At 47.6% G+C, this 26,760-nt stretch overlaps 2 protein-coding genes across 13 annotated transcripts in view; one reads left to right on the forward strand and one right to left on the reverse strand.

Moving 5' to 3' along the window:
- Positions 1 to 201: 201 nt before the first annotated feature.
- Positions 202 to 25,755, reverse strand: LOC130142959 (uncharacterized). 12 transcript variants are annotated; one of them, XR_008819586.1, is made up of 5 exons: positions 24,316 to 25,140; positions 16,798 to 16,938; positions 11,251 to 11,319; positions 4,308 to 4,413; positions 202 to 3,648 (listed from the first exon to the last, which is right to left on the reverse strand). XR_008819586.1 is itself a non-coding variant. In XM_056325465.1 (3 exons), exons 1-3 carry the CDS (start codon positions 25,138 to 25,140, stop codon positions 15,556 to 15,558), a joined length of 984 nt encoding a protein of 327 aa, XP_056181440.1. In that variant the 3' UTR covers positions 14,148 to 15,555. The 12 variants fall into 12 exon arrangements, 2 of the variants coding, with proteins under 2 accessions (XP_056181440.1, XP_056181438.1); XR_008819585.1 differs by having other exon boundaries at positions 4,221 to 4,413; XR_008819588.1 differs by having other exon boundaries at positions 4,308 to 7,462.
- Positions 25,241 to 26,760, forward strand: part of RNF38 (ring finger protein 38) — a 112,151-nt gene continuing 110,631 nt past the window's right edge. The window contains exon 1 of the mRNA XM_056325461.1: positions 25,241 to 25,769. Within this exon, the coding sequence (XP_056181436.1) occupies positions 25,241 to 25,769 (529 nt within the window). The remainder of the gene's footprint in view (positions 25,770 to 26,760) is intronic.

Here is a 26,760-nt window from a genome sequence, read left to right on the forward strand (position 1 = left end):
TTATTCAGGACTACATCACTTGCTTTTTCTTTTCTGTCTCCTGGGCAGCATGCTGGGAGACACTGCTCCTGAAGCAGGCGTTGTGGTGATACAAAGATCGGCAGCATCCAAACCTCCTTGCTTTCTAATCTTGCTGAAGTGGGGGGCTAGGTGCAGCTGGGTAAGGAGTCCAGTATAATAAGACTCAATAACAGCAGACTGTTACTAAGCAAGACATTCTTTATTGCAGCGCTGTGGCAGCACTGAGAATAGCTCTACCATAGGTGCTCCAACAATCTGGCAAACTTTTAGAGACTATATACCATGAAGTTACACATATTCATAAGATTTCCAACAACTCATTTACATATGCATGAGATTTCCTTTAACTCATCAATATATGTATATGTATGGTCTGCATGCACAGTCATCTTCCCTGGTGGTCTTTGGGTGGTTGTCAGGGTCTTCAGGTGAAGGCCTGTAGTCTTCTTCACGGCGCCCACCAATTGACCTTTACTTCTGCAAACTCAGTTCTGGGATCCTTCGAGGCTACTGTTGCCATTCTCTTGTAACTTTCTTATCTCTGTGGTCCGGTCTATCCATTCTGAAGATTGAGTTCTCTGCCATGAAATTATCTCAGTCCTCCCTTATTTTACACCCATTACTTATCTTACAACCATCCAGAACCTCTTTTGTTGAACTAAGTATCCAAGGTACTCACAACATCTTCCTTGTTTTCAGGGCCTTAGTCCTTTCAGTGAGTGAGTCTGATGTCTCTCCTGGCATGACAAATGTAAAACACCAACTGAGTTCTCCTCTCTCCAATCTCCACATCCAATTGTCAACTCCTCTTTGATTTCATCTTTACGGAAAGTCTTCTGCCCATTGCAGACACTCCACAATCTCTTTTGTTATCTTATGCAATCTGCCTTCAGAGTCCCTGAAGATGTATATGCTTATTGATCCGCAAATGAGAACCGATGCTTGTGAATATTTGCTCCTCACTGTCTGGATATATTACTTTTTCAGTCACAAAACCCCTTACACAAGCATATACCCTCCCCAGTTCTGCCTCATGCAGACCTCTAGTCATAAAGTTACAACAATACCTTGCCCTGCACTGTCGCTCCCTCTAGCCTGGTGCAAATCAGGACTTCTAACAAAATTCTGAGGGGTGGGAATTGTTTTTTCTCTTTTCACACCAGCCACTATCAAACTATGCTGCTTATAAGAAGTGATAATAAAGTCACAAATTACATTTTGTTTTAGTTACTGAATGATGAGTTTGAGTCTTCCAATATGTCTCATTCATCTGCCCAGCCGAGTGGCTTTCAAAGTGCTCAGTGGAAAAGCAGACCAATAACTTAGTCAACATGTAGATAGTAATTCCAACTGCCTCAGGCAAAGAGGCATTGGTTTGACCAAATCCATCCAGAAAATCTACTATTCTGAGAGAGATATGGCAGGGCTGTACTGGCCAGGAGGGAAACGCAACCTCAGTTAAAGAGAAATTACAATACAAATTATATCTGAAGCACGACAGCCAGTGAGGGATTCTCCTCAGACTCCTGCCCCGCTTCCTTTAATCAAGCTATAAGAAGCATCCTGCTTGTAGGATTGTGTCATTGGAGTGATCAGGGGCACTTTTGGTAAACAGAGATGGGGCTGCGGGATTAACCCAATGCGGGGCTGAGGCACCCCATGCCAACATTCACACGATGGGTGAAGGTGCAAGGGTATATTAGGATTCAGCTCATGCTGCATCTTTGCAGACCCCTTGCAGAACCACTCATGACAACAGGACTCTGTTTTTTTATTAAATCTCTTTGTAATTAAGCAAAACATGTTTAATTCGCCCCAAGAAGTACAACGAAAACAGCATACCTGTTTATTTATAAGTACTATAAAATTCTGCTTGCCTGAATACAACAAGAATCAAGAATCAGCTTGATTGCTCAGATGTTGGTCAATACTTTACCCCAGTCCTCTTTTAGCTTATTCCTTTGTATTCCTTGTCAAGCATACTCTGGAATTGTCTAGGGTTTCTCTGCACCCTCTTTCCTTTTGCATTCACAAAGAGGTTTTTTCTTAGTCTCGCACTAGATGTGTTACCAAAAATCGTAACCAGGAAAACTCTCCAAACCAAATGACAGTCCTAGAAAGCCGACACTGGTTTGTTGCAGAGCTGCGTGCATGGGGGATCTTTACTCCTAACATGCTCACCAAGTTACTTGAGGCCACACATTATATACAGCAGAGTACTTGCACATTATTAGTACAGGAAATACTAATTTTCATTTACACACAGAGTTGGGTACAAGTTTCTCTCTTCTAGTGCAAACTAGCGCACAGCCTCAGGTAGCATGGCTGGAGGTTTTCTGGAGGTTTTTCCCAGCTATTCAGGCTGCCCAAGCAGAGGTTTGCCCTCTCTCAGCAGGGCGGAGGGAGCAGGTTGCAATCTCCCACTACCACTATTATCTTTGTTCTGCTTTCAACTAATTGTCTGTAGATTGCAACACCTTATCAGATTGTCTCCTCTTGTGGCCAGAACCTTCTCACTTGGGGGCTTCTTTCTGCATAATTTAGATAGCAGTGCTATCATGACCAGTTCTCTCTTTCCCAAGGTTGACTCCCCTGGTCAGAAGTCCTTTCATTCATCAGTTTTGATGGCTTGAGAGGGTGGGTACTTGGGAGAGTGGGTCATTTAAGGACTTGAGAGGGTGGGTCAGCTTGACCTAAACTTTGTGCACATTCTTGTTTACACACCATTATACCCATCCACCAAGCACCAGCAGGAACATAAATCAACCCACTGGAATTAATTTTCTTAGAGAATGTCCCTATCAGTTCCAGAAGGTGGTGAGGTCATCTGAACTCCTTTATCACACCAAGATTTCAAATTTCATTTTGAAATGCTTTCCAAGTACAAATGCCTCTGACTCTGCCTCGGTCCTCACTCAACTCCACAGCAGATGCGTATATATTAGTCATAATACCTGAATTTGACCTGCTCTTGCTAATGGGCATTTTTTCATTTATAAATAAAAAAGCCTTGGAAGACTAGTAGGTAAAATGAGCAATGGCAGTCTTTGCCACTCATCCTAGGCTTCCTTCTCTGTACAAATGGACATTTGCATGTGAATGCAGATACGGGTATCAGGGTCTAACTGTAGAAAAGAAGGAAGCTCAGTGCAGGTTCTCCATTACCGCAGCAGGATGTTCTCACTCCATTTGGCAGAACCCTTTCTCAATGACTTATCTTCACCAAACTGATGCAGCAAGTGAAAGCAAAAAAATGCATGTGTATGAGTGAGATACTGTAGATCTGTCAAGCAAGGAGATAAATGTCACAGTGTAATCAGTGCCTCTGTAGGTGTGCTTTCTGATTTTAGTGGATGAATGGTTAATTTCTTTACTACTTGCTAATATGCCTAAGTGAAATGCAGCCTCCAGAGGTACTGAGAATCAAAGCTTGTCAATTCTGAATGTCCTTATTTTATAGACATCTTGTAAATTCTCTCTATGCCTTAGAACCACACAGTCACCAATGATAGTTTCTGTCATTTAAAAACACTTTTTTAATTTCTGATTTATTTTCTCCAGGAAACTTCAGCCTAGGATAGGAGAAATTACTTCAGTGTGCAGCTGTTGAGAATGTGCATACAAAGCCTGTGAAAGATAAAATAAAGCAAACAATAAATTCTGTTACCTAGACAAAAAAGTGCTAATGTTCTGCTGATGCTATAGCTCCAAGTGGATTAGTCTAGCCAGCCCTTTTCTTCCCGTGGAACTCAGCTTTAGTTACTATGATTGACAATCCCTCTATTCCTAGTCAAATGGCTGTTTTTTCTCCCTCCTTTCCTGTACCTTTCTGTCCTTTGGGGAACACAGAGTATTTAAAGGCACCTTGTGATATAAAATTGAAAAATGACCACAGTGAAAGACTCCATGCTGAATACTTCTTTTAACTGCACTGTGAACCCCTGTCAGTGAGTAAGTAAATATAAACCTAGCTTTAAGAGGAGTCCTTATAGGTCTTGAGTTGGTTCTACATACATTTCTGATACACTATGATGCAATATCTGGGAAAGAGATACGGCAAGAAGTTTGCCCAAAGTACACTGGTAGCCATGCTTCAACACGGGCTAGTAACAATAGCTATTTACTTTGCCATGTGTGACATATACGCACATTTCAGATGTATGTCTGTGAGCTGAGTACCCCAATGTGGATAGTACTACCTTGCCCACAGGGAGTGTAGATCCACATGGAATGTCTCTGCAGTGTTTCCAGCAAGGAGACCTTTCAGATGAGCTTTGGGAACTTACAGCTATGTCAGGTGCTCTGTGAGTGCCAAGACATCCAGCAAGGCATCCCTGAAGCTTCTGAGCATCTTGGATGCACAGGACAGCTGATCATACCCAGAGGTTAAACCTGCAAAAAGTGGTTGCCTGCATTCAGCTGGCTGGTAACATCTGCTGTAACGTAGCAGGATATAAGAGAAGGGCAAGAACACAAAAGACCGTGCTGCACAGAACATGAGGGCAAACTGAGTTCCAGGGAAAGTGCAGGTGGTATGCTGGTGAGTGGGAAGCCTAGCTTCAGGAAAGGAGGTAAATTTGGACACAAATGCAGGCTTTACAGCAGACTACAAATCCTCTCCTATACTCAATCTGGCATCTAGTAGGAGGAGAGCATAAATTTTCAGTCTGTGTTTTCCTTAGAAGACCTAACCTAAGCTGTTCAGTGGGATCGCAATCATTGCTGTCTCTTATGAGTCTGCCAGTCTCTCCTCTTCACAGTCAGAAAGAACAAAAGAGCTCTCCATAAGAAATATTTATCTCCCTGTTGGCAGGATGAGCAGAGGTTGCCCTTTTTTTCTGTGCTAGCAGAAATTAAGATGGGGCAGAACACTGGAAAAGTAGTTAATGAGTCTAGAAATAATTTGTCTCCTTGCCCATCTGAATCTTCTTTTGATCATCTCACACATACTCCTGCATATGAGTAAAGTTGTGTCTCATAACCTCAGTCTTGTAGTTTAGACTCAATCACATGGGGTATCATCCCATGTAGAGGCATACGAGTCACCTGGGTACATGTGAGCAAAAGAGGGTTCTGTTGCTGCATGGAAACGCTCTGCAAACTGAGTATGCTGTAACCATATTCAGGGGTCTCACCAATGACCCTGAGAGACATGAAAGCCACTCGTTGCCACCCTGTGCAGACAATGCAGTCTGTGATAGCTTTATGTGCCAGTGGCGTAGTTCCTTTGAAGGGTCAAATAGCCCCCACCCTGATGACAGAAGGCTCCTGACCTACTGGAGCTGCTAAGCCACTGTGTCACTGCTGTGCTGTTACTGCCTATGCAACAGCTTCACAGCATGGACACCCCACAGTGTCCTTCCTAGCCTGAGCAGATGTGGGGCTGTACTGCAGCTGTCTGAACACTGCAGGTCCCCCGGCTGGGACAGACTGTTACTAGCACACAGCTGGGAGACAAGGTTTTGTTCTGTGCCTGTTTTAACCGCATGCTTGGGCTGTGCTGCATCTTCTCCATCATCTAGCCTGAGACATGCAGAAGACCTCTGAGAAAGGAAGGCCTCCCCTTACACTTCCCATATACGAAGGGTAAGAGCAGCAATACAGAGCCCAAGGCTTTATCAACCCTCTGGGTAAGGGGAGAGTGAGTGAGCAGCTGTGCGGTGCTTGGTTGCTGCCAGGGTTAAACCACGACATAATTTCTTCAGCACACTGTATGCATGCGGGCAGCTAGCTAGTCTGAGGTGCTGCTTTTCACTGGCTGCTGAAACACACATCAGAGTGTCCTGGATGCTTCCCATATATACCATAATACCTATCATGACCCCACCCAGCAGGCAAAATTGTCTTTGCTGTAAAGTTGATAGAGCCATTGACAGGAACAGAGCCACTGGCTGTTTTGCATGAATAAAGATGTTGTTTTTCATATGGATCAGTCTGGGTGCACAGACCTTAGAAAAGACAATTTTTTATTTGTACTGTTCAGATCACGAAGACCAGGGATCAGTGCTGCATTATTTGGCTCCTTAATTTACAAACTCTTTACAGTCAGAGTTAACTTCATTGGCTATAAGGACCATTGCCAGTAATTAAGACTAGTATTTTACAAGTCCTTACTTTACTTTCACTACAACAAAACACAGCTTTGTGGAGGGAATTGCATCTTTCAGAAGTTTCATACAGTATATCTTGATTGATGTGTGCTGTCCCAGCAACCTTTGTCTCATCATTTGATTCAGGAATGGCCCCTGCTGCTCTTCCTATTGCTGGTGATCCCAAGTTGTTTTTTGAAAGAAAGATGGGGTACCTATCAGCCCATAAAGACCCTAACAGTGTCCAACTTTAAAAAAATCCTGAGCTGCACTCCTTGAAAATCAGATATTGGAAATTGTCTCAGGTTAGGCATTACAGAGTTGCCCCCAAACTGCTGTTTTTGGAAGCATATCAGGCAGTGTTCGTTTCCTCCAACACCCTTCTCTCCATGCCTTGCATACTGGCTGCACATTCATACTGTAAATCACTTTTGATGTAAAAGCTTGAACTTCCTTCTTCATTTCACACCATGCTTTCTGCAGCTAAGGAGCAAAGAATCCAAGTCTAATGATATCATAACTACCATTAATCAGCTTTTCCTTACTGTGTTATTTTCCACCCTGTTCCTCTCCTATCCTTGAAAAGTCTCACCTTCTTTGTCTTTATCTAGAATCTGTAGTCTGTAATGCTGCTTCCATTACACTGAGAATACAAACATGAAGGAAACTTAGAGAACAGGAGCAAATGGAAATGGGGGAAAAAAGGTAGGCAAGCATAGCCATAGCCATACCACCGTGGTTGGCAGCTGCACCCAGCTCTCGGTAAGATGTTGCAAATCAGCTGTAAGGGGCTACACTGAATACATTCCCAATGCTTTCCCCATGTGGCTGCTGACCGGGACAGTTCAGAGGTCTTCATAAGCACAGTGCCCTTCAGAGCCAGGGTTTACTTCAGCATCACCCATTTCCAAATAGAAATGAAATAGAGCAACATCTACTTGACACCATCTGGGAAGGATTTTGCTGGTCCTGGCATTTGGTCCTGGCACAGAGATTTCTTTCCTAGGAGGAAAATACTGAATGCAATGCTCTATTAAGTTCACCTGAGACCAGTTTTTGCTGCCCCTTTGCAGATAAGTCCTTCATTCCATGTAATATGATGATAGTCAGCCTTTGCAAAAGCGCAGATGTAACTCCATCCAAAACTATGGAGTTGTGAAGGGGGCAATAAAAACAAGTGTATTGAAACAATCCAAGTAATTGTTGACTCCAAAGTATGAAGCAACCCCAGATCACTGGCACAAATACTGTAATAGACTAGAAAGGAAAAAAAACACAGCTTCTGAGAGGGCACTTCCAAGGACTGAAGACTGCAGAAATACTTGCTGGTGTGACAGGAGAAATCCAGAGACCTTGAGGATTAGATATGCAGTATTCAGAAAACGCAAGAAGATCTCATCTTAATAGAAAACTGAGATATGGGAAGTAGAGGAGGTCCCAAAAGAGGGAAAAAAGGACATGAAAAACAACATAATTAGATTTTATGTTGGCAGCCAAATAAACTTATGGGCTAGGGGAACTTGTCAATTGTACATCACCAGCACAGCAAAATGTTCATCCTGACAGAGGTCTCTGGCTACTGCTGTGTATTACAATTGCAATGTAATAACCTTCACAATGATCTGAAGAAATGAGAAAGTGAGGGTCTCATAGCTGTGGAGAAACAAGACTCTGCTTTGCTGTAAGCTCAAAGCACATGAAGGGAGTTTTTGAAGAGCAGCACTGTCTAGGTGGGAGATACAAGGTCAGGGATTCAGAGCCGTTCAGATGACATGGGACAATCTAATATCAGAACAGAAGAATTAACAACATTTCCTCCTTAAAAATAATTCAAAGCTCCTTGTGTGCCTGGGATGTTGAGAATACCACACCAAGGGAAGGAAGAGAGACATGGCCGGATCTCTGGCTCCATGGCACAGTTAAGGGAGCTTTGCTGTCATTTAAATGGAGAAGATCTCTGATTGTGACCTTCCCTCTCTTGATGACATTTCATTTAAATTAGTCATCCAAGTGGGGATAAAAGACTGGACAGGTAGAATTGAAGAGAACAGAAAAGAGGACAGAAGTGAGATCTTTAGGTTTAGCTATATGCAAGTCCTTAGTAATACCAGTGAGGGCTGTCATGGTAGAATGACAAAAATAAAGCCAGACTATGAAAAAACAAAGCCAGGACACAAAGCAGAGCCATGGAGAATGTGATAATACACAGGGTCATCTCCAGAGACAGAAATAGCAAGAGCACAGATGTCTGTGGTCCTGTGGAGTAAGACCATAGCAAGTTGAAGAGAACATCTGAGACTAGGAGGAGACAAAGGGAGGTATCAATAAACGCTGGAACACAAGGAGGAAAAGAAAATTACTGATGATGTCGGCACCATAAATGCACATAGCGCTGCTGAATTCCATAATTCCATGGAGCTCTAGTAATTTACCCCAGATGAAGTGCTGGCCTGAAAGTCAAAAACTTTACATTGCACTCATCATAATACAGACTGAGACAGCTCCAAGTAAAGAAGATGAATGAATGGTGAGGACAGGAGAGAGAAGGATGGAAAGCTGAGAATCAGATGAAGATTCTAATCCTATCATGCTTTCAGAGTACGCATGGTGAGAAAAATATCTATTAAACTTGGTGTGCAAAAGAGTTATTCATTGTCTGTCAAATGAAACTCCATGAATTACTGTGCATTTTGTGCTTCACTTAAAGGTAAATGCACTCAAGGACCATTTCTGTATTATTACTGCATTACAAGGCAAACTATTACCCTTTAAAACATTGGTCTGAAGTCCATTTACAGTAGAAGGTAGTGTGGCAGGCACCCTGGGTGAAGCATACACAGCAACACATTCAGCCCAGGAGTTGACTGAGTATTCTGCTACCTGCCAAGCCAGGGTATTTGTGACTTGCTATAAGCGGGCATAAGACATTACAAAAAGAAATAAATAAAAAATTTAAAAAGATCTGTCCAGTTGCGTTGCTGTAAATACTTCAACCCTACTCCATTTTGCACAGCTGGCTCCTGTGTTCCATCAAAACAAAACCGAACAAAACAAAAAAGCTTTTCCCCATGTTTCCAAGCTCCAAACAAGGCACCTGGGAAATAAACACAAATAAATTTACACACTTAAGTCAGTGTTTCAGACAAAAAAAGGAGGCTTTTCAGAAAACTAGTTTTGTTTCAGCAAAGCCTTATTCCAATACCTTTGCTAAAGCGTCGAGGAGCAGAGAGACCCTGGAATTCAGTGCTGGGGCCAACCTTTGCATTTGCACAAGCTCCCTGGAAGGGGCTGAGCTCTGAGGGTGTGTGGTGCTGTGTTGGGAAAGTCTGTCCTGGCCATGCTACCCAAGCAGGCTGCCTTTCTTTCCTGCTGTTGTCATCACTCCTCATGTGTTTGCCTGGGATGCTGGGCTTCTGTTCCCAGACTCTAAATGTAGCTACTGCAAACCTGAAGCACAGGGAGGCAAATTAAAATAAAAATGCTCCATTCCTGGTTTGTTCCCTGCTGCTTGACTGCTTTGTCCCTTTCAGTTGAATCTTTGCTGTTTACTAAATTCAGGTTCATAGTCGCAGCTGGATCTCTGTTCCACTCCTTTTCATGTACACAGCTGCTGCCTTTGAAGACAAAGGGTGATCCTAAACAAGATGAGCAGTTGAACCTGGTGTTTAGGTTTTCAGCTGGAATGAGGCTTCAGTGCAAGCTGCTGACCCTCTCATATTTTGCACTGAGGACATACACCTCAACTAAGCCACTTCACTATTGAGGTCCAGATCTCTCTGCAAACGATCAGCAGAACAAGTCCACAATTCAGTAGGAAAAATTCTTCAGAAGCATATGGTACTGTGTAATGCACCCACAGAAGTCCTAGAAGAACACAAGAGCAGTACCTCTGAGGACAAAATAAGCTGAGTGTACATTTTCTCCATGGTTGTTCATTAAAAACCAAAGCCATCCAGGATGATCATGTCTGTGCATTACAACTCAAAATCATTCAATAGACATTTTAAAACCTGCAGCTACTGATGTGTTCCTGTCTAATCTGGGGAACCTTCCAAACGCATGGTTGCTCTATGCTCAAACCTGCAGAACAGCCATGAAGGACTTTGACCACAACCTGGTCTGGTACAGTGCAGAAACCCAGCAGTTGATAATGCTGTCCATACGGTGGATGGTACAGCCCAGACAGAGGCTGCTAACTAAGCACTTGGAATTTGCTGAAAATGTGTGAACAGGTCTCAGAACTGCAAGAGTGCCATTACAGCATCACTGATTGCACTGCTGATTAATGGCCCATGCTTCCATGGCGTTTGTATCATTTTTTTAGAGATTTATCAATTGGCCTTGACATGGAAGAATACACTTGACAGTGGTCTGTTGAGGTCATCTGCTTTAGCTGTGGGAGGTTTGAGGGGAAGAAAAATATATGGGAGCTACCCAGCTGAGTCAGACCCAGGCCTATCCTGTCAAATTACCATCTTCTAACTGCAAAAAATGAGGGAAAGAGCATGGGTTCTCTGTAACTTTAATCTAATTTGCTAACATAACAGAAAATCAGAAAATCAGTCCTACTTCCTACTCAGCTGCTTGGATTCACACTATTAAAGCAATAATCCTGAAGTTTATGTTACTCTTCTGAAGTTCAGGTTCTAAAGCAGAGAAGTGTCAAAGTGCTACAGGTTTCAGCGCATCAGGTGCTGCAAGCTTTTCTTCCCTATCAAAACTGCAAAGAGAGTGCATAGAGCCACATAGGGCTCAAATGGTGCTACAATTGCTATTGCTGAGATAGCACTTTTCCCAGCTCTACATTCCAGCTCCCAGGAAGGCAGCAGGGTCGTTGGAGCACAGCTTGTTCTGTCAGTGTCAGTGGAGGAATGTTCCCTCAACTCTGCCTCACCAATGATACAAAAAGAAAGCATGTCCATGAGCTGACTACGTTTTCCAACTGGAGTCTGTCATGGTGTAAGCTCAGTAGGCAACTAAGCAGCACAGCTGCTTGCTCACTCTCACTGCAGTCGGATGGGGGAGAGGATCAGAAGAGTAAAAGTGAGAAAACTCGTGGGTTGAGATAAAGACAGTTTAATAGGTAAAGCAAAATCCAGCAAGTTTTGCAAGCTAAAGCAAAAACAAGGAATTTACTCACCACTCCCCATGGGCAGGCAGGTGTTCAGCCATCCCCAGCAAAGCAGGGCTCCACAATGCGTAATGGTTACTTGGGAAGACAAACACCGTAACTCCAAACATCCCCCCCTCCTCCTTCTTCCCCCAGATTTTTACTGTTGAGCGATATGTCATATGGTGTAGAATATCCCTTTGGTCAGGTGGGGTCAGCTGTCCTGGCTGTGTCCCCTCCCAGCTCCTTGTGCACTCCCAGCCTGCTTGCTGGCAGGGCCACAAGAGAAGCAAAAAAGGTTTTAACTCTATAAGCACTGCTCAGCAATAACTAAAATATTCCTGCATTACCTACACTGTTTTCAGCACAAATCCAAAACATAGCCTCATATGAGCTACCATGACGAAAATTAACTCTATCCCAGCCAAAACCAGCACAAGGTCCCTGGGTCTGACAGTCACCATCGAGCAATAATGCTTGTAAGGAAAGTCAGCTGTTTCACAGTACAGACATTGGCATCCCCTGAGGTCAGAGGTATAATTCACATTATTGCTTTGGCTTGGAGCCTCCCTGCTGGTTCACAGCACGGTTGGGATGGAGAGGACACTGTATGCAGGGGAAATACACGGGCCTTATATGCATAAAATAGTAGCCTTCAGCTCAAACTGGAGTCTGGACAGCTCATGGGGCTCATAGGAGGTACAGAGCCTTTCAGCTCCAGGTTCATCTACCATCTGCCTGAATGAAATTAACATGTGGTCTTAGGCTCTGATTGCATACCACTAGAATCAATGTAGCTCCACTGTGAGAAGGCACAGAGGTCCAGCTCCTGGTAGAGAGCTATCCACAGCAGGCACAAACATGCGTAGTCTGTGCGCTGCTGATAATCAAGCATGACAGCTCCCCACCACCAATGCAGGGTGACATCAGTCCTCACCAGGCATCTTTCAGTATCTGGAAACCTTGCATACAAAAACCTTCATAAGTCCTTATGAAACATACTAATAAAGTGAAGATAATCCTGTTTAACTTAAGAGCTACTTCTCATCCTCATTAAACTACTTAACAGAGTAAAGGCCAAATGATTCAAATCAAACATACGCTATAGTAACATTAGCTCAGTACTCCTACGGAGTGGTACTGTACTCCTAAATGTCATTGCCTTTCAGGGGAATGGATCTTCACAAATCTGAGTTATTTTCATCTTACTTATTAAACACTATAACAGTATGAGATCTCCATAAAATTAGATTAATATTTCCACTAATATTGATAACTATGGCAAACTGGAGATGAGTCCTCATGTTCTGAATATATTCTACCTAATTGAAGAGGTGACCTTTATACTCACATAAATGTTACTGTAATGAGGTATGGATGTTATTAAAAAATAACAAACTACCACAATTTTTTAAAAGAGTGTCTTCCTACTTCCCCTCATTCCCTTCTCCTATAAAACCAGGTTCTTTGTATCTGGCTGCTGTGTTAGTTAATATAATGAACAATGCTACTAAAAGTTAGGGAAGAGATACTGAACTTTGTGCTCTGGGACAGAGTCTCTGTCTTTTAGAGATAAGCATCAGACCTGGTGGGATGATTCTCACCCTTGCTACAGTTGGTGCTGAGCAGTGTCCAAAAAAGGACTCTAGACTAATGGGTCTCCAGCTGATGTACTCCTGCAGGCTTCACAAAGAACGTGGGCTACTCCTGATTGCACTCTACATCCTCCTGCAGAGTGGAGTCCCCTAGCGGGGGGAAAACTTGGTGGACCAGACTTCATGAGTGGTGGCCTGAAATCACAGGGCCAAGGCCAGTGAAAACTTAGTTCCTGTCGCTCTCACATGCAAATTTCCAATTTTTTTTTGGACAAGGCCTTCTCTAAAAAGATGCTAAAGCACCGTTTTTATTATTAGATCCACTGACCAGGAATCTCATCCTTCTATGTATCTATCCAATACTTAGCACTGTTGGACACAACCGCGGTGTGTTCAGTGATCTCAGTGATGCATACATACTCACACTGAGGACAAGAAACTGCACAGGACTCTACTTCGCAGGCACTGCGACTACATGATGCTTCTATGGCTTACAGCTTTCTGAGGCATGGAGGGAAGAGAGACTTACAATTAGGTCACACCAGCAGGAAGTTACTCTGCCCATCTGCAGTCCTGCTGCTCTGGCTGAAAGGGTAAAGCAGTCCTGTCCATTTCTTCCACTTAGGCAGATCTAAGTAGAGCTTGCTAGAAGTCTCTTTTGTTGGAGGTTTTGTGGGAAGTTCTGTGCTTGCAGGAACCCTTATCCCAGTCACAAAGCCACTTTATGTAGATGCCTGTTGTCCATTTCAGCCTGGCAAGTGCTGCCCAGAGCACTTTCCAAACAGAACATACAGTCTTTCCAAGGTTAGCATGGTGGCAACAGACACATATTCCCCTGGCAGACACTGGGGACTTCTGGCATGCTGAGGAATGCCTGATATAAACGTGACATAAATCGTATTTACCTCTATCTTGCTTATTCCAGATGGCTGCTTACAATGAATTATGCTGAACACTGTTCTGGTGATAAATTCTTCCACAAAGGGAAAACCACCTCTGAACAGATCAGTGCCAGAATGAGAAAGACAGGTAGGACAGCTGGAGTAGTGTAGCTTGTAGAACAAGACAGAGAACTACAGATTAGGTAGTGGCTATATCTGAACACATCTGGTGCTCATACAAGCCCTAGATCAGCAAAATCAGAGGATGTTGGTGGGCACTGGGGAGCAGACTGCCACCTTCTCAGGAATGACCCTAACATGGTCTTATTAGAGATTTGTGGCCAGTACCAGGTTAGTCATTGTTTTAAGTAAATGTCTCACTAATGCCTGAAGACCAAGGTGTCCAGTGTCACAATCCGTTTGGATCTCTCAAATTTACATGACAATGTACTCTGCAAATAAAACTTTATTTTATGAGCTCGTTACGAAAGAAAACAAGCAAACATGACAAACAAGGGCTCAATCCCCTTTGACAGACTAGTCTAACATAAATTCATTAATTCATCACTTAAGTAATGAGGTTTCTAACACACAAGTTATCTAATTCATAAACACAACTTGTAATTTGTAATTCGTGCACCTATGAGCAAAACAGTTACCTAGCTAAAGGTGAGAGTGTTCATCCTTCCTCCCCCATCATAGTGCGGATGTCCCCAGTATCTCACCAGGAAGCACAAAAACTTCAGCAGTCCAGATGCTGTTGGATCTGCTTCAAAATCTTTTTGGGTAAACTGACATATTTGTACTTTTCAGCTTGGAAGTTTGGTCTGTGCCACTTCCATCATTTAGCAGATTCTGAAGAAACTGCCAGACAACCAATATGCAAGGATTATGGCTGCAGAAGACAGCAAGCTGCAGGTGAGAGGGGCTGCACAATGACCCTCAGCCCTTTCTGGCCATCATGCCCTGCCTATGTATTGCCCTCACTTTCACCTAATGGTGCTGCTCCCAGTACACATCGGGCCTTAGCATGAGCTGTGTGTTAGTCAAAATCTGAGCAGAGCTGAGTGAACAGTCTTACTCCACACCTTCACCTCAGTGAGTGGAGGTACTGTTACGCCTCTTGCCTCACTGGCATGGGGACAGGGAGAAAGTTTCCAGCACTTTCACTGCAGTCAGTCTTCACAGTTTGTAGTTAGATAACAGTTGACAGTACATGTTTTCAACATGGTGAGATAAGAGATGAACAGATAAACAAGCTCAATAAAAAAAATCTAATGATAAACAGAACACAATAATACAACAATCATAAGATGTAACATAAGATGTGATATCCCAGTTGCAGATGGTGCATATCCCATAAAAATGTCACACCAATGACATCCAGCAGTTCGTTCCATTTCTGTTGTGATTCTGCCAGTATATGCTTGATAGCAATAACCACTTGTTTTGTGTATGTAATAGCTTTTTCATATCTGGTTATTAAGGTTTCCAGTTCTTCAACTTGAGAGCATACTGTGTCCCATATTGGTCCTAACAGTACAGACCAAGTTGCAGGCCAGAATTTTATCAGCATTGATATGAGATTTTGGATATGTTGGACCTCACTGTCCATGTCGTGGCAAAAGTTACCAGCTTCTGTGGGTTTGCTTGCTTATGTGATAGAATGCCAGATTTCCCAATGCAAGGTTAGCATGGTCTGAAACATGAAGCTGCCTATCTTTTCAGACGTTGTCAGCATTGTCTCCAGTAGCAACACCTCACCACAGAGGATATTTAACAAAAGTTCCCAGGGAATACTTACTATACTTTCTAGATGGATACTTTCCATAGTACACAGGTTGAATGACAGCTTTCACTTACTCATTTAACAGTTCCTAGGGAGCGAGAAAGAAGACTTAGGTCCTGGATCATATCCAAACCTCAGTAATGATCAAATTTCACTCCTACATTATCCAGTTTCCCTTATTCCTTTCACTCGACAATGTTGCAAAGTGACCCAGTGTTTTCTGAGTGGCAGGTGTTGGAATTCTCACTTGATCTCCTAGATACCACACCAAGGTGTTCAAAACATCCTGCTGGTGTTGGTTCAGCATGGAGGACTGCTCATTAAGAATATTAACTATTATCACTTCTACTGGGAACAGCTTCAGCGAGCAGTTCAGTGGCACTGTTCAAGTCCCCCTAATATACTGTTAGTTGCCACTTGTCCTTAGGTTTCTTTACTGGCAACACAGGAGAATTATTGGGGGAATGAGACTTGATAATGACTCCCCATTTCTCCAACTGGACCTGAAGAAAGAATAGGAACATACCCCTGCCACCCCAAATTGTGGTGATGGAAGGGGTTGCCTGTTTCAACGGTGGGAGGGAGCAAGCAGGCAGGACAGCACAGCCCCACTTACCTGCTGCTGCTCATGTGGAACACAAGGCAAAGTGAACAAGGCTGGGGTCTTGTGTCTTGCCACATAAGAGAGGTGCAGACCTCGAGTAAACTACCAATTTCCCTTCAACCTCCCCCTTCCTTCCTTCCCTTTCTACCAGCCACTGCATAGTTGTGTCTGCAACTAATGTAGCAAAGACAAAGCTAGGCTTTTAGCATTTAGCTAGGTCTAACCACTGTTTGCACTGTCCTGTGTGCTGTCTATAGACAGTGGGAACCAAAAGACCTACCAGGGGGAAGGGGAAGACACAGCACATGTGGACTCATCTGTCCCCAGGACAACTTTAACCATAAGACAATAGCCTCAGTCCCAAAGCAGGAAACATGATAGCTACAAAAATACAGCTGAAGTCTTCCTCTGGATTTGCAGCTGGTGCTAAAACCATAATAATCATGCATGTGCTGCAAACTACAGGAACCTGATGCTGTCAGTTCAGACTTTAATAGGTGTAATCTATATCCCTCTTTAACAATGAATAGCATTTTTGCTTTCTCAGGTAAAGATGAAAATGTAGCAAATACAGGTACATTCTCCAGTGTGGTAATGAAGAGAGGGAAGGGAAATCGCATGCTCTGCAGCTTAATTCCAACATTAATTCTGTAATTCTTACGAATTCTGTTCACCTCTATCACCTGGAATTCTGTTCACCTCTATTACCTGGATAAAGATAGTATCCTCAATGCAATCCAAGAGTCTCCTGGACAGTTTACAGCTTGCTGTGCTGCTTTTCCAGCAGATGTCAGGGTGGTTGCAGTCCTCCAGCGGAATCAGAGCCTGCAAGTGTGATCCTTCCTGTAGCTGAAGTAGGAACACTTAGTTAACATCCTCCCCTTGATCTGGTAGCCTGTTGTAAACACCAACCATGAGGCTTCCTTTTGTTGGTTTGGCTCCCACTTTTTAGCAATAAACTCTCAACCTGTTGATCGCTCTTTTACAATGACAGTTCTCTGCAATCAATCCATTTTTTACACCCATGGCAAACCCCTGCTTCTCCTTCCTTGCCTGATCTTTCTGTACAGAACAGAAAGAACAGCCACTGATTGCAGTGCTCCAGTCATGTGGCTCATCCCTCCACGTTTCAGTGATAGAGATCAGACCACAGCATTCTAGCTTCACAGTGGCTTCCAGCTCTTCCTGTTTGTTACCCGTGCTGCGTGCACTGGTACAGAGGCACTTCACCTGGGCTGTCAACTGTTTCAACTTTTCAGATGAACACAACTTAATTCTTTTGAGGCATTTCACAGGTGTTTCCCTGTTGGTTCCTGATATATCAGCAGCCCCTGGCTCTTTTCTGTTGCTCAAAACTCCATCCCCTTCCCTGCTAAACCTAGTTTAAAAGTTCGTAAGTCTGGTCAGCTTGTTGGCGAAGACCCTCTTGCCCCACTTGGTTGGGTGAATCCCATCAGCTTGTAACAGACCTGGCTTCCCCAAAGGTAGATCCATGATCATAGAAGCTAAAACCTTGAGAATGGCAGCAGCCATGTATTCACCTTTCAGCCTGTCTCCTCCTCCTTCCTGAACCCCTCCCTTCCTCTAACTGGGAGGATAGAGTAGACCACCACCTGTGCTCCAGGTCCACTAACATTCCTGTGAGGATATATAGTCCCCCCACTCCTTTGATCATTCTGAGTTGCTTCGCCACAGTATCATTAGACCCTATATGGAATAGTAGGAGCTGATAACGGAGATGATAACCTGTTGAGTTCACCAGGCTCAGCAGCCTCTCAGTGACATTTTCTTACCAGCCCCACAGGTCCCAGCTGGTCCAGCTTGATGCACACTGCAGGCACACAGCACTCACACACTTGTCCAACAGGTACCTCACACACATGCATGACCCCCAAAATAAATGGACTCTGCCCGACTGATAGCCCAGCCCAGACCTAAGGTCCCTCTGCTTGCCAGCTGGTGCAGCATCAAGATTGCCACACTCCTCCCATGCACAGCAGACATGTACCTTTGGGAAGATACACTCATCCCTCCAGCAGCTGGCACCAGGCACACAGCCTGTGACCTGTGGTCCCACTCCAGCTGCCAGTGCTGAGCCCCTCACTCACACCAGTCCCCCCAGCAGCTGGTTTTCAGGATACAAACTGTACCCATCCCAGTGGCTGGAGGTTAAAAGACTCCCCTTGCTCCAGTCGCTGGCACTGAGACCCCCCAGTCACTCCAGTAGCCAACACCACAGGCCAGGGTTGCCCACAGCCTGGTCTGATCCCAGCAGCTGGCACCCACTCCCCTCACGCCGGTCCCCCCCGCAGCTCCCCGCAGCTCGCACGGAGTCCTTGCGGCACTCACATGCACGGGACAGGGCACGAGGTTACGCAGAGGTAGTTAAGGACAGACAGGAGAGACCGTGGCCATCAGGCACAGGGTTCAGCCAGGCAAGTGCACTGACCAGCCAGTTTACAGGCAACTGGCCCGTCTTGTACCCTTGCCTGTCTACCCCACCTCTTTGTTCCTCCCTGCTCCCTCTTCCCCCACACATTGCCTCCTTGGCTGGCGTAGTCCCACTGACCCGCTCCAGCACCCTGGACCTTCAGGTGTGCATCCTTATCCATTGCAAAGTCCCAGGTTTGCCTGAGGTTTCTTGATGGCCCGTCAGCTGATGTGACTGACCCGGTTTGTTTCTGCTTGTTGGCTTCAGTAATGCTAACTGCTCAGATTTTATTAGACTCTGTGTTTTTCCTCCTCTATTTCCTTACCATGACAATTTTTCAAAGTCCTTAATCAGATAATCTAACTGAAAATATGGACATTCCCACACTTCACACTTGTTCCCAGTTAGTGTGACTGACCATGTTCATTCTCATCACCACTTCTCTTATCATTTGTCACTCAGGTTTACATCTCTGTACCTTCTGATTTACGGCTTCTTGACAAGATACCCTTAAAGGAATGGACACTCTCCTTCCACAGCTCTCAGTGTTCTTTCTATATATTTCATTTTCCATATTTGCCCCACCTATCTTTCAATCCAAGCAGCAAAGCAGTGTGATCCAAAAGTCTTTTTTCTGAAGAGCAGCAGACAGAATTAGTCCAAACAAAATGGGATTAGATGAAAGAAGAATGAGAGTGGGCCATAACAACATACTGTCCTGCGATCTGCAGCAAAAAAAGTCATGCCTACAAATGAGTTATGTTTGTCTTCTAACCACGTTGTGATTCGGAAAGACTTACGAGCTTTCTTTCTGGAAGAAATGTTCAAAAAAAGATTTCCCTTGTTTTTCCTATTAGTAGCTGAGGTTGTATGTAGTTTTTCTTGTCTGCTCTTGACAAATTTGTCAAGTCTGTTTAGCAGATGTGTGGCCTGGATACCACAGTGGCAGTCTGGCTCATTTTGTGGGCTGTATCTACACCTTTCTTATTTCAAAAAACCAAACTGTTTAAGGTCAATATGAAGAAAGAGGAAAACCCCACAAACCTATTAAACATCCGTGTATTGCATTCATGTCAACTTCAGAACATTTGTCTGCAAATACAACTAAGTAGCAATATTTCCCAAGAACTCCTCAGCCCACTTTAACACACACTCATAAGCCTGTTACAAAGGATGACATCCCTTATACGCTAGCACGAGATGGAATATATTTTAATCTTCAAACTCAAGCTAAGGTTGCTCTAGGCCTGCTCAATATTTAGGATATAAGAAGTAGAAGAGAATGTATCAAACATATAGCAACTGTATCTCATTGTGCTTCATCCTTTTAGAGGAAGTCTGGAACATTCACTTCCAAGACAACTCTGGTGGCTAGAAAGGCAGGGCATGGTCCATGTAGAGCTGCCAACTTTGAGACAGTGGGGAGAAAAGCAAGAGGCACGTGCCACTGAGATAGCATGTGGGATTCAGACTGTGTGTTGCTTTGCTGTATTTATTTGAGGGGCAAGCCATGGTTGGGGAAAGATTCTCATGAAAGTATGGACAGCTCTAGTTTGGTTGCTTTCTCAGCCTCCCAACTCTCTTGGCACTGTTGCCAAACCCTGTGCTCCCACAGTACTTGTGCATGAGCCTGCTGGTCAAGACGGCTTGTGTGAGGCAGCCTCTCCACTTGCCTGTTCAGGTAGAAACCACTCTTATTGTGCTTTGAGGCCCCTAATCCAAAGAACTTTGAACCTTGACTTCAGCATGGTCTTTGCACCGATTTAAGCTGCCCAGCAGGCCACTGACTCCTGTTTTGGCCCCTGCAGGTCAACAGAGAGTGGCAGCAGGGTGTGCATTCTGCTGCACCAAGGTGTGTGTGTCAGTATCATGCCAAGGCAGTGAACGCACTCCAGCCCTTAGCTTAGGTCACACTGGTCACTGTGTTTCTTCTTCTTATCAGTATAGTTCCTTCAGAAAGGTGAAGTCTGACAGGAAGGATGGTTCACCCATCTAAGACCCTTTTATCTGAAGCAGAGACAGTGATGAATGGGAAGTGCTGCAAAATTTTCTCATAAGGCTCTTGACTTTGAATGCACACCAGAGAATAGTTCCAGCCCCCTTAGCCATTTTGCCCTTATGAGTGGAAATCCGCTCTATCACTTCATGGTTACTGATGAACCGTTACTAGCTCATTAGTTATATGCTTCTGTTGATCCTAGGCACTGTCAGGGATGGCAGTGTTCCAAGCTCATTCTCCATCCTCAGGTGAAATTTAACTAGAAGCATATGGTGTGTGTTCAGGTGGCATCAAACTTGAGACATGGGATATGAGTTCTGTTACCAAGCTGTCACATCTGTGCAGGCAAAACACTGCATTTTTCCATGCCTTTGCTTCCCTTCCTCCTTCTTCTGCATATTTAGATTGCAAGATTTTTCAGGGCTATGGACATGTTTGTACAGCACCTAACACAATGAGCTCTTGCAGTTGACTTGAGTTTTCTCTAGGCTGTCACAATGCAAAGCAAACCAAGAGAACCCATAGCATTTGACATTCCTTTATCTCTGAGGTCTACCACTTAGGGTATTTCCCTACTCCCATTTCACTAGCACCATCAAAGTCACTGTGAATACTGAAGTGTTTCTGCTCTCTCCATGTTCAGATACTGGTATAGTACATGAAGGGTGACAGATCGGTACTGATAAGATAGGAGGTAAGAAGTATGTAAGAACTGTCAACAATACAGCCAGTTCTTGTCACACACAGGCAAAGCCCTTCTCATTTCACATACATTCTGTGCTCCTGTTTGTGTAAAATAAGCAAGTGACTGTGCATACTCTTCAGCTATGAAGTGTGCTCAGCTTCATGATTTCCCTCTGCTCGCTGAGCTTTGCCCAGTGTGAGATGTTTGCAACTCAAATGGAAGCTACAGCAGAGTACAGAAGTGACTATTTGAGAGCTGGGAGCCTACCAACAGTGCAACTTCAAAGCAAGTAAATGCTGAGATGGAGTATGAAGAAGGAAATCAGAGGGCCCATCTCAAAGCTCTGAGATTTCTGTGTGCAGCCTCAGGAAAATGTTATTTTACTGCAGGAATAGAGAACCTCAATGTATTTTCACATATTAGAAATGCTAATGTTTGTTTCCAGAGAGATGTGTCCTATCTTTCGTCTTTTGTATTTCTCATTCTTCATTGAGGTGAGCAATGTCGCAGTGGCGGCTTCAACAACAGACCCACTCTAGGCCCTGTGGATCTAGTCCTTAGACAGATGTTAAGGCAGTAACTCCTATAGGAGAAACTTGGAATATGGCAGGACTGGCCTCCAGCCCACAAACGGCAACTTAGCCTACCCCTGCAGTAAGCAGCAGACAACAGCAGATGTAGAAAATGCAGCAGTCATCAAGGTGGCGCCAATGGAAATATCTTGTACGCCTCCTGTACTGTTGCACTCAACAATGAGAGTTTTAAGTCCTGTCAATTCCACGTGTCTTTCTCAACTACTTTAAAGACAAATTGACATCTGCAGGTAGCTGGATATGCATTTCCTCTACAAGAAATTTGCAGTTGAGGACACTTACTTACCTGTGGAGTGAAGAAAGCGCTTTTAAAATATGTATACCAGCTTTCTGTTGAGAGAGATGTCCTTTTACAAAATCTGACACAACTCCCTGCTGAATTAAGTTTTTTCAACTAATTACCATCTTGTCACTCTTACTTGCAGTAGATCTCTTTTCTATATGTTCGTCTCATAATCAGGCATTCAGCAGCACTGAAAGGGACAAAACAGACATAAAGGATTTTGGGTAAAAATCTTCCCATTGCAAAGTCTGGCTCACACCAAGCCTTTAACACCACTTCAGCTCTTACTAGCTTTTAAGAGGTGCCCTAGGCAGAGCAGAGGTTTAACTTACTCAATTTTTGATGAAACAGTATACCTATTATTACAGTGTTCCACACTAGACCATATGGCTGATTCCGGCAGACCATTTTGAGATATGGAAATGCAGACTCAAATTTTGTGTTACTTTTTAGGAAAATTAGTTAAGAGGTTGGAAGAAACAACCACTTCCAGTCTGCAAAAGAGTTTGCATCGGTGTCAGATGTTCCTGAAGTGATTGCTCTGACCCAAACCAGTGAGGTATGAATTCACCTGAAGTGAAAAGAAGTCTATAATACTGAGTGCAGTGGCTTTCTGACCATTGCAGTATTTCAAGTTCGTAAACTTTAAAACAAAATAAAAGACACAAGCCAGGAAAAAACCGCAACCACAAACACACTTGTAACTTTCCCCTGAATCTGTTTGATGTGAACTACCAAGGAGCTTAACTCTGGACATCCATCAGTGTATTTCTGTTTAGAAAAGTGAGTTAAGGTACCAGTTGTTTTAAACCCAAGGGAAAACCTTGGGTTTAAGTACCTGAAGACCTTAAGCAGAGCTGAAGAAGGCTTGTCTGTTTTCCAAATGTGGTAATTGCTCTAATAAGGTACTAGGCTAAAGGTATTACCTCTTCTTGTCCCACTTGAGTTAAAAGACACTTGGAAAAAACACCTGCATCTTGTAATGATCTTGAAAAGGCTTAATTTAAGTTTAGAACCAACAGGAAAATGGAACTCCTCAGCTCCAGAAGTAAATGAAGTGCAATGCACCAGAACTGTCAGGTTATGTGCCTGCAAGACTACTGACCCATACTGCACAAAACAACTTTTCTGAAATTCCAGATATCCTGTAATCTGAAGTGACATTAGGTTAATAGTTGAAGTAGTTTCATGCTGCAGAAATATCTCTTCTTATTTCTGGAAGACCGTCTGCGTGCAAAAAGAGTTAGAAAGATTGTTTTAGCTGAAGGACTAACACAATTTTACCCGCCTTTTCCTGTAGTATAAAATCCTCCAGTATTGAAACCCACAAAGTTTTGTAGGGCTCACAAAAAACGAAGTCTGTGCCACAGTGCAGTTATATGTATTATCTTCAGCATGGGAGCAGTTTTAAAGCACCATCCCCCCAAAAGAGTGAGTGAAAAATGAATCATCATAAAGCAACAGTGGTTCTGTTCATCTCCTGTCATCTGTGTGCTGCCAGGAGCTTCATGCAGGCTGCATGTACTTGCCCCATAGCAGCACTGTGAAAGAGGTGCAGGCACCTCGGAAAAAGGGCGCAGCACATGTGATGGAAAAGTACTTCAGACCCTTGTGTGCTCCACAGGATCAGAAGAACAGGAGCTGCTGAGGCCGATTCCTGAACAAATAGGGGAAGGCGTTGCATGGCCTTAGGCAACTGCTGGGACACAAACCATGTCAGCTGTAGGATACAGGTCCCAGAGGTGCTGTCCCCTTGGGGAGTCACGGTCACCTCTTCCCACACGGGTGAAAAGCTCAGCTGACGGCGTGAGGGAAGAGGCTGGCGCAGCGGGGTAACGCCGGCCAGGGCACGGCTTTCCGACACCTCTCCCGCTCACGGCGCCGCAGGAGCTGGCACTGCCCCGACACGCAACACCAACCGCCCCCCCGCCGGCGCACGCAGATCTCACCGGGACAGCAGCCAGCGCGCCCCCGGGCAGCACAACTTGCCAAGTGGCGCTTTCGGTCGCGTATCGCTTCTCCCGCTATTTCACCCTTTCTGAAAGGCAAACCCCGCTGGCGGGGCTCGGCAGCCGCGGCCGCTCCCCTCAGCGCGGAGCCGCCCGCACCCGACCGCGACCGCCCCGGACCCTCTCGCTGCGCCGCCGCCCGCACCCGCGCACGGGCTGTCCCGAGCCACGCCCCCCGGCGACGAGGCCACCGCCCGCCGCGCTCCCGACACATCAAGGACTTTACCGACATCTCTGACTGGTCGAAGAAACCGGGAGGCGACCGCCCCGGCCGCGCCCCCCGCAGCGGACGGCGGGGTGGGGCTGTCCGCGCTGCCCGCAGCAGCCGGTAGAGGCCCGCCCCGCCCCCTCCTGGGCCGCCGCCACGCAGCGTCCGGGCGCCGCGGGGGGTCCAGCGCAGCCCCTGCAGTCGCCCGGCCGCCCGATCGATCGAATCGATCGCGGCCTTTGCCCCCTCCCCCGGGCCGTCGCCCCGTGCAGCTTCGCCGGGTGCGGGGAGGGGGTTGCAGAGCGGTGCAGCGCGGTGCGGAGGGCTGGCGGGCGGGCCCACCGCGGCGGCCCCGAGCCCGGCGGCCGGCAGCGGCGGAGCGCGAGGCGGGCCGAGGATGATTCCGGGCTCTGCGCGCAGGGTCTGCTCGGGGCGGGCCGAGCCCCGCTGGGCCCCGGGGGGCCCGGCCGACGGCGGCGCGGACCAACCGCCCCTCTCCCGCCCGCCCGCGGGGGGCGGCGGGGGCACCGCTGCGGAGCGGGGTGGCTGGGGCCGGGCCCGCGTGCTCTCCGCCGGCCGTCGTGCCTTGCGGCAGCGCCGTCGTGAGCGGGCGCGGGGAGGCGGCGGGCCGAGCGCTCCCGCCCGCCGGGCAGCCAGGGCCGGGCCGGGGCGGAGGGAGGAGGGAAGGAAGCAGGCGGGGAGAATCCTTCCTTCTCGGCAACGAGCTGGGCGGCGGCGGCGGCGGCGGCAGTCTCTTCCCCGCATCGGCCGGCACGGCTCGGCACCGGCCTCGCTGCCCGGCCGAGGGCCGAGCCCCCGTTGGAGGCGACCCCCGTCGCCCATGCCGCCCACGTGGCCCCGCTGGCGCTAAGCGCCCCTCCGGGCGCGCGGCGAGGCTGCCCTCGGCAAGGCGGGCGTCGCCGGCCGGCCGCAGCGGGTAGCGATGCCGGTGGCCGCCCGCTCGGCGCACCGCGGGGCGCAGTCCGACGCCTGCTTCCTGGCCCCCGGCTGCTGGCAGGACCGCGGCGCCGCTCCGCGCGGCGAGGACGGCGGCGGCGAGCGGCCCCAGCCCCTTCGCCAGGCCGGCGAGGCGGGCCGGAACGGCAGATGGGTGGCTTCTTCCGCCGCCCCCTTCCTGCCTGCCTTCTCCTCCTCCCCTCCGCCGCCCCCCGCCTCCTCCGCTGCCTCCTCCCCCGCCGCCGAGCCTGCCGCCGCCGCCTCCGCCTCCCCCTCGGCCGCCTGCCTCCTGCCGGCACCCCTACGGACCCGCGCTCGCTCCTGCTCCGGCTTCCCCGGACTCGCCATGAGCGGCGGTCCCGGCCGCTTACCGCCGCCCCCCGCCCTCTGTCCGCCGCCGCCGCCCGTCCACGGGCCGAGCCTGCCGGAGCCGGGAGCGCGCAGCCAGGGCCGGGGCAGCCCCGCCGGCCACGGCGCACCCCGCGCCGCCCCGGGCGCCAGAGGCCCGCCGCCAGGTGAGCGGGGACGGGGCCCCGGGGGAGGGGGAGGGGGAGCAGCTCCGGGCGTCCCGCCCCCGCCCGACAGCGCAGCCGGCCCGGAGGGCCTCGAAGTTGCCGCCGCAGCGCCCGCTGTCGGGGCGGCCCCGGGGGTCCGTTCCCGCGTGGGGGCCGGGCAGCGGGACGGTACGGAGGAGAAACTCCCGCCGGCCACGAGCGAGGCGAGCGGCGGCGGCGGCTGCCAGCAGGCCGGGTGTCGCCCGCTGAGCCCGGGGGCTGCCGCGGGGCGCCTGGGGCCCCGGCGCGGCGGCGGCTTTCTCCCTGCCGGCGGGGATGCGGCGTTGCGGAGCGCGGGCGGCCCGCCGTGCCGGGGCCGAGGGTGTTGTCCCCGGCCGTCGTACCGCTGCCAGCGGCTCCCCGCCCTGCGTCCCCGCCCGCGGGCCTCCTGTGCAGCCGGAGGGCTTGCGGCGCTTGCTGGCCCTCGCGGCGAGGCCGTGGCGCGCCCCGGGCAGCGCCGGGCCCGGCCCGGCCGCTCCCCTTCCTGCCGCGGCCGCCGCCCGCAGCTGCCCTTGGGCCCCGCGGGGCGGGCGGGCGGCCCTGCGGCGTGTCCGTGCCGCTGGGGCGGGCGCCGCGCCTTGCGGCGGGCCGTGGTGCCGGTGCGCGGTTCGCGGCGGCAGGTCACCTCCAGCCCCGCGTGTGGCTCCGGGATGCTGTGAAGTCGGCCGCGCTGCCTGAGGCCTGAGGTGGTTGCCCCCAGAGGAACTGGCTTTGAGCAGCTGGTCCCGGAGCGGTGGTGATGCCGGGACCAAGCTCCCGGCACCGGGGATGACGTGCTTGCTGTCAGACACCGGACCCGGTACCAGCACTGCGCGGGAGTTTCCCACCTGCTTAAATTTAATTTTGTATCTGTGTGGTTTGGGGAGTGGGGCCTTAGATCGTTTCCCAGGGAGCTTTTTGTGAATGGCAGCCAGGATGAAACCGTGTATGTGTATATGAAGTTAGCGATTAG

Source organism: Falco biarmicus, chromosome Z, assembly GCF_023638135.1.
Source record: "Falco biarmicus isolate bFalBia1 chromosome Z, bFalBia1.pri, whole genome shotgun sequence".
Taxonomy (NCBI): domain Eukaryota; kingdom Metazoa; phylum Chordata; class Aves; order Falconiformes; family Falconidae; genus Falco; species Falco biarmicus.

Coding starts and splice junctions, on each gene's coding strand:
- LOC130142959 (XM_056325463.1), bottom strand. CDS start 25,140: ATGGGCGACGGGGGTCGCCTCCAACGGGGGCTCGGCCCTCGGCCGGGC. Junction 16,939..24,315: donor TCGACCAGTCAGAGATGTCG/GTAAAGTCCTTG, acceptor TTCCTACTTCAG/CTACAGGAAGGATCACACTT.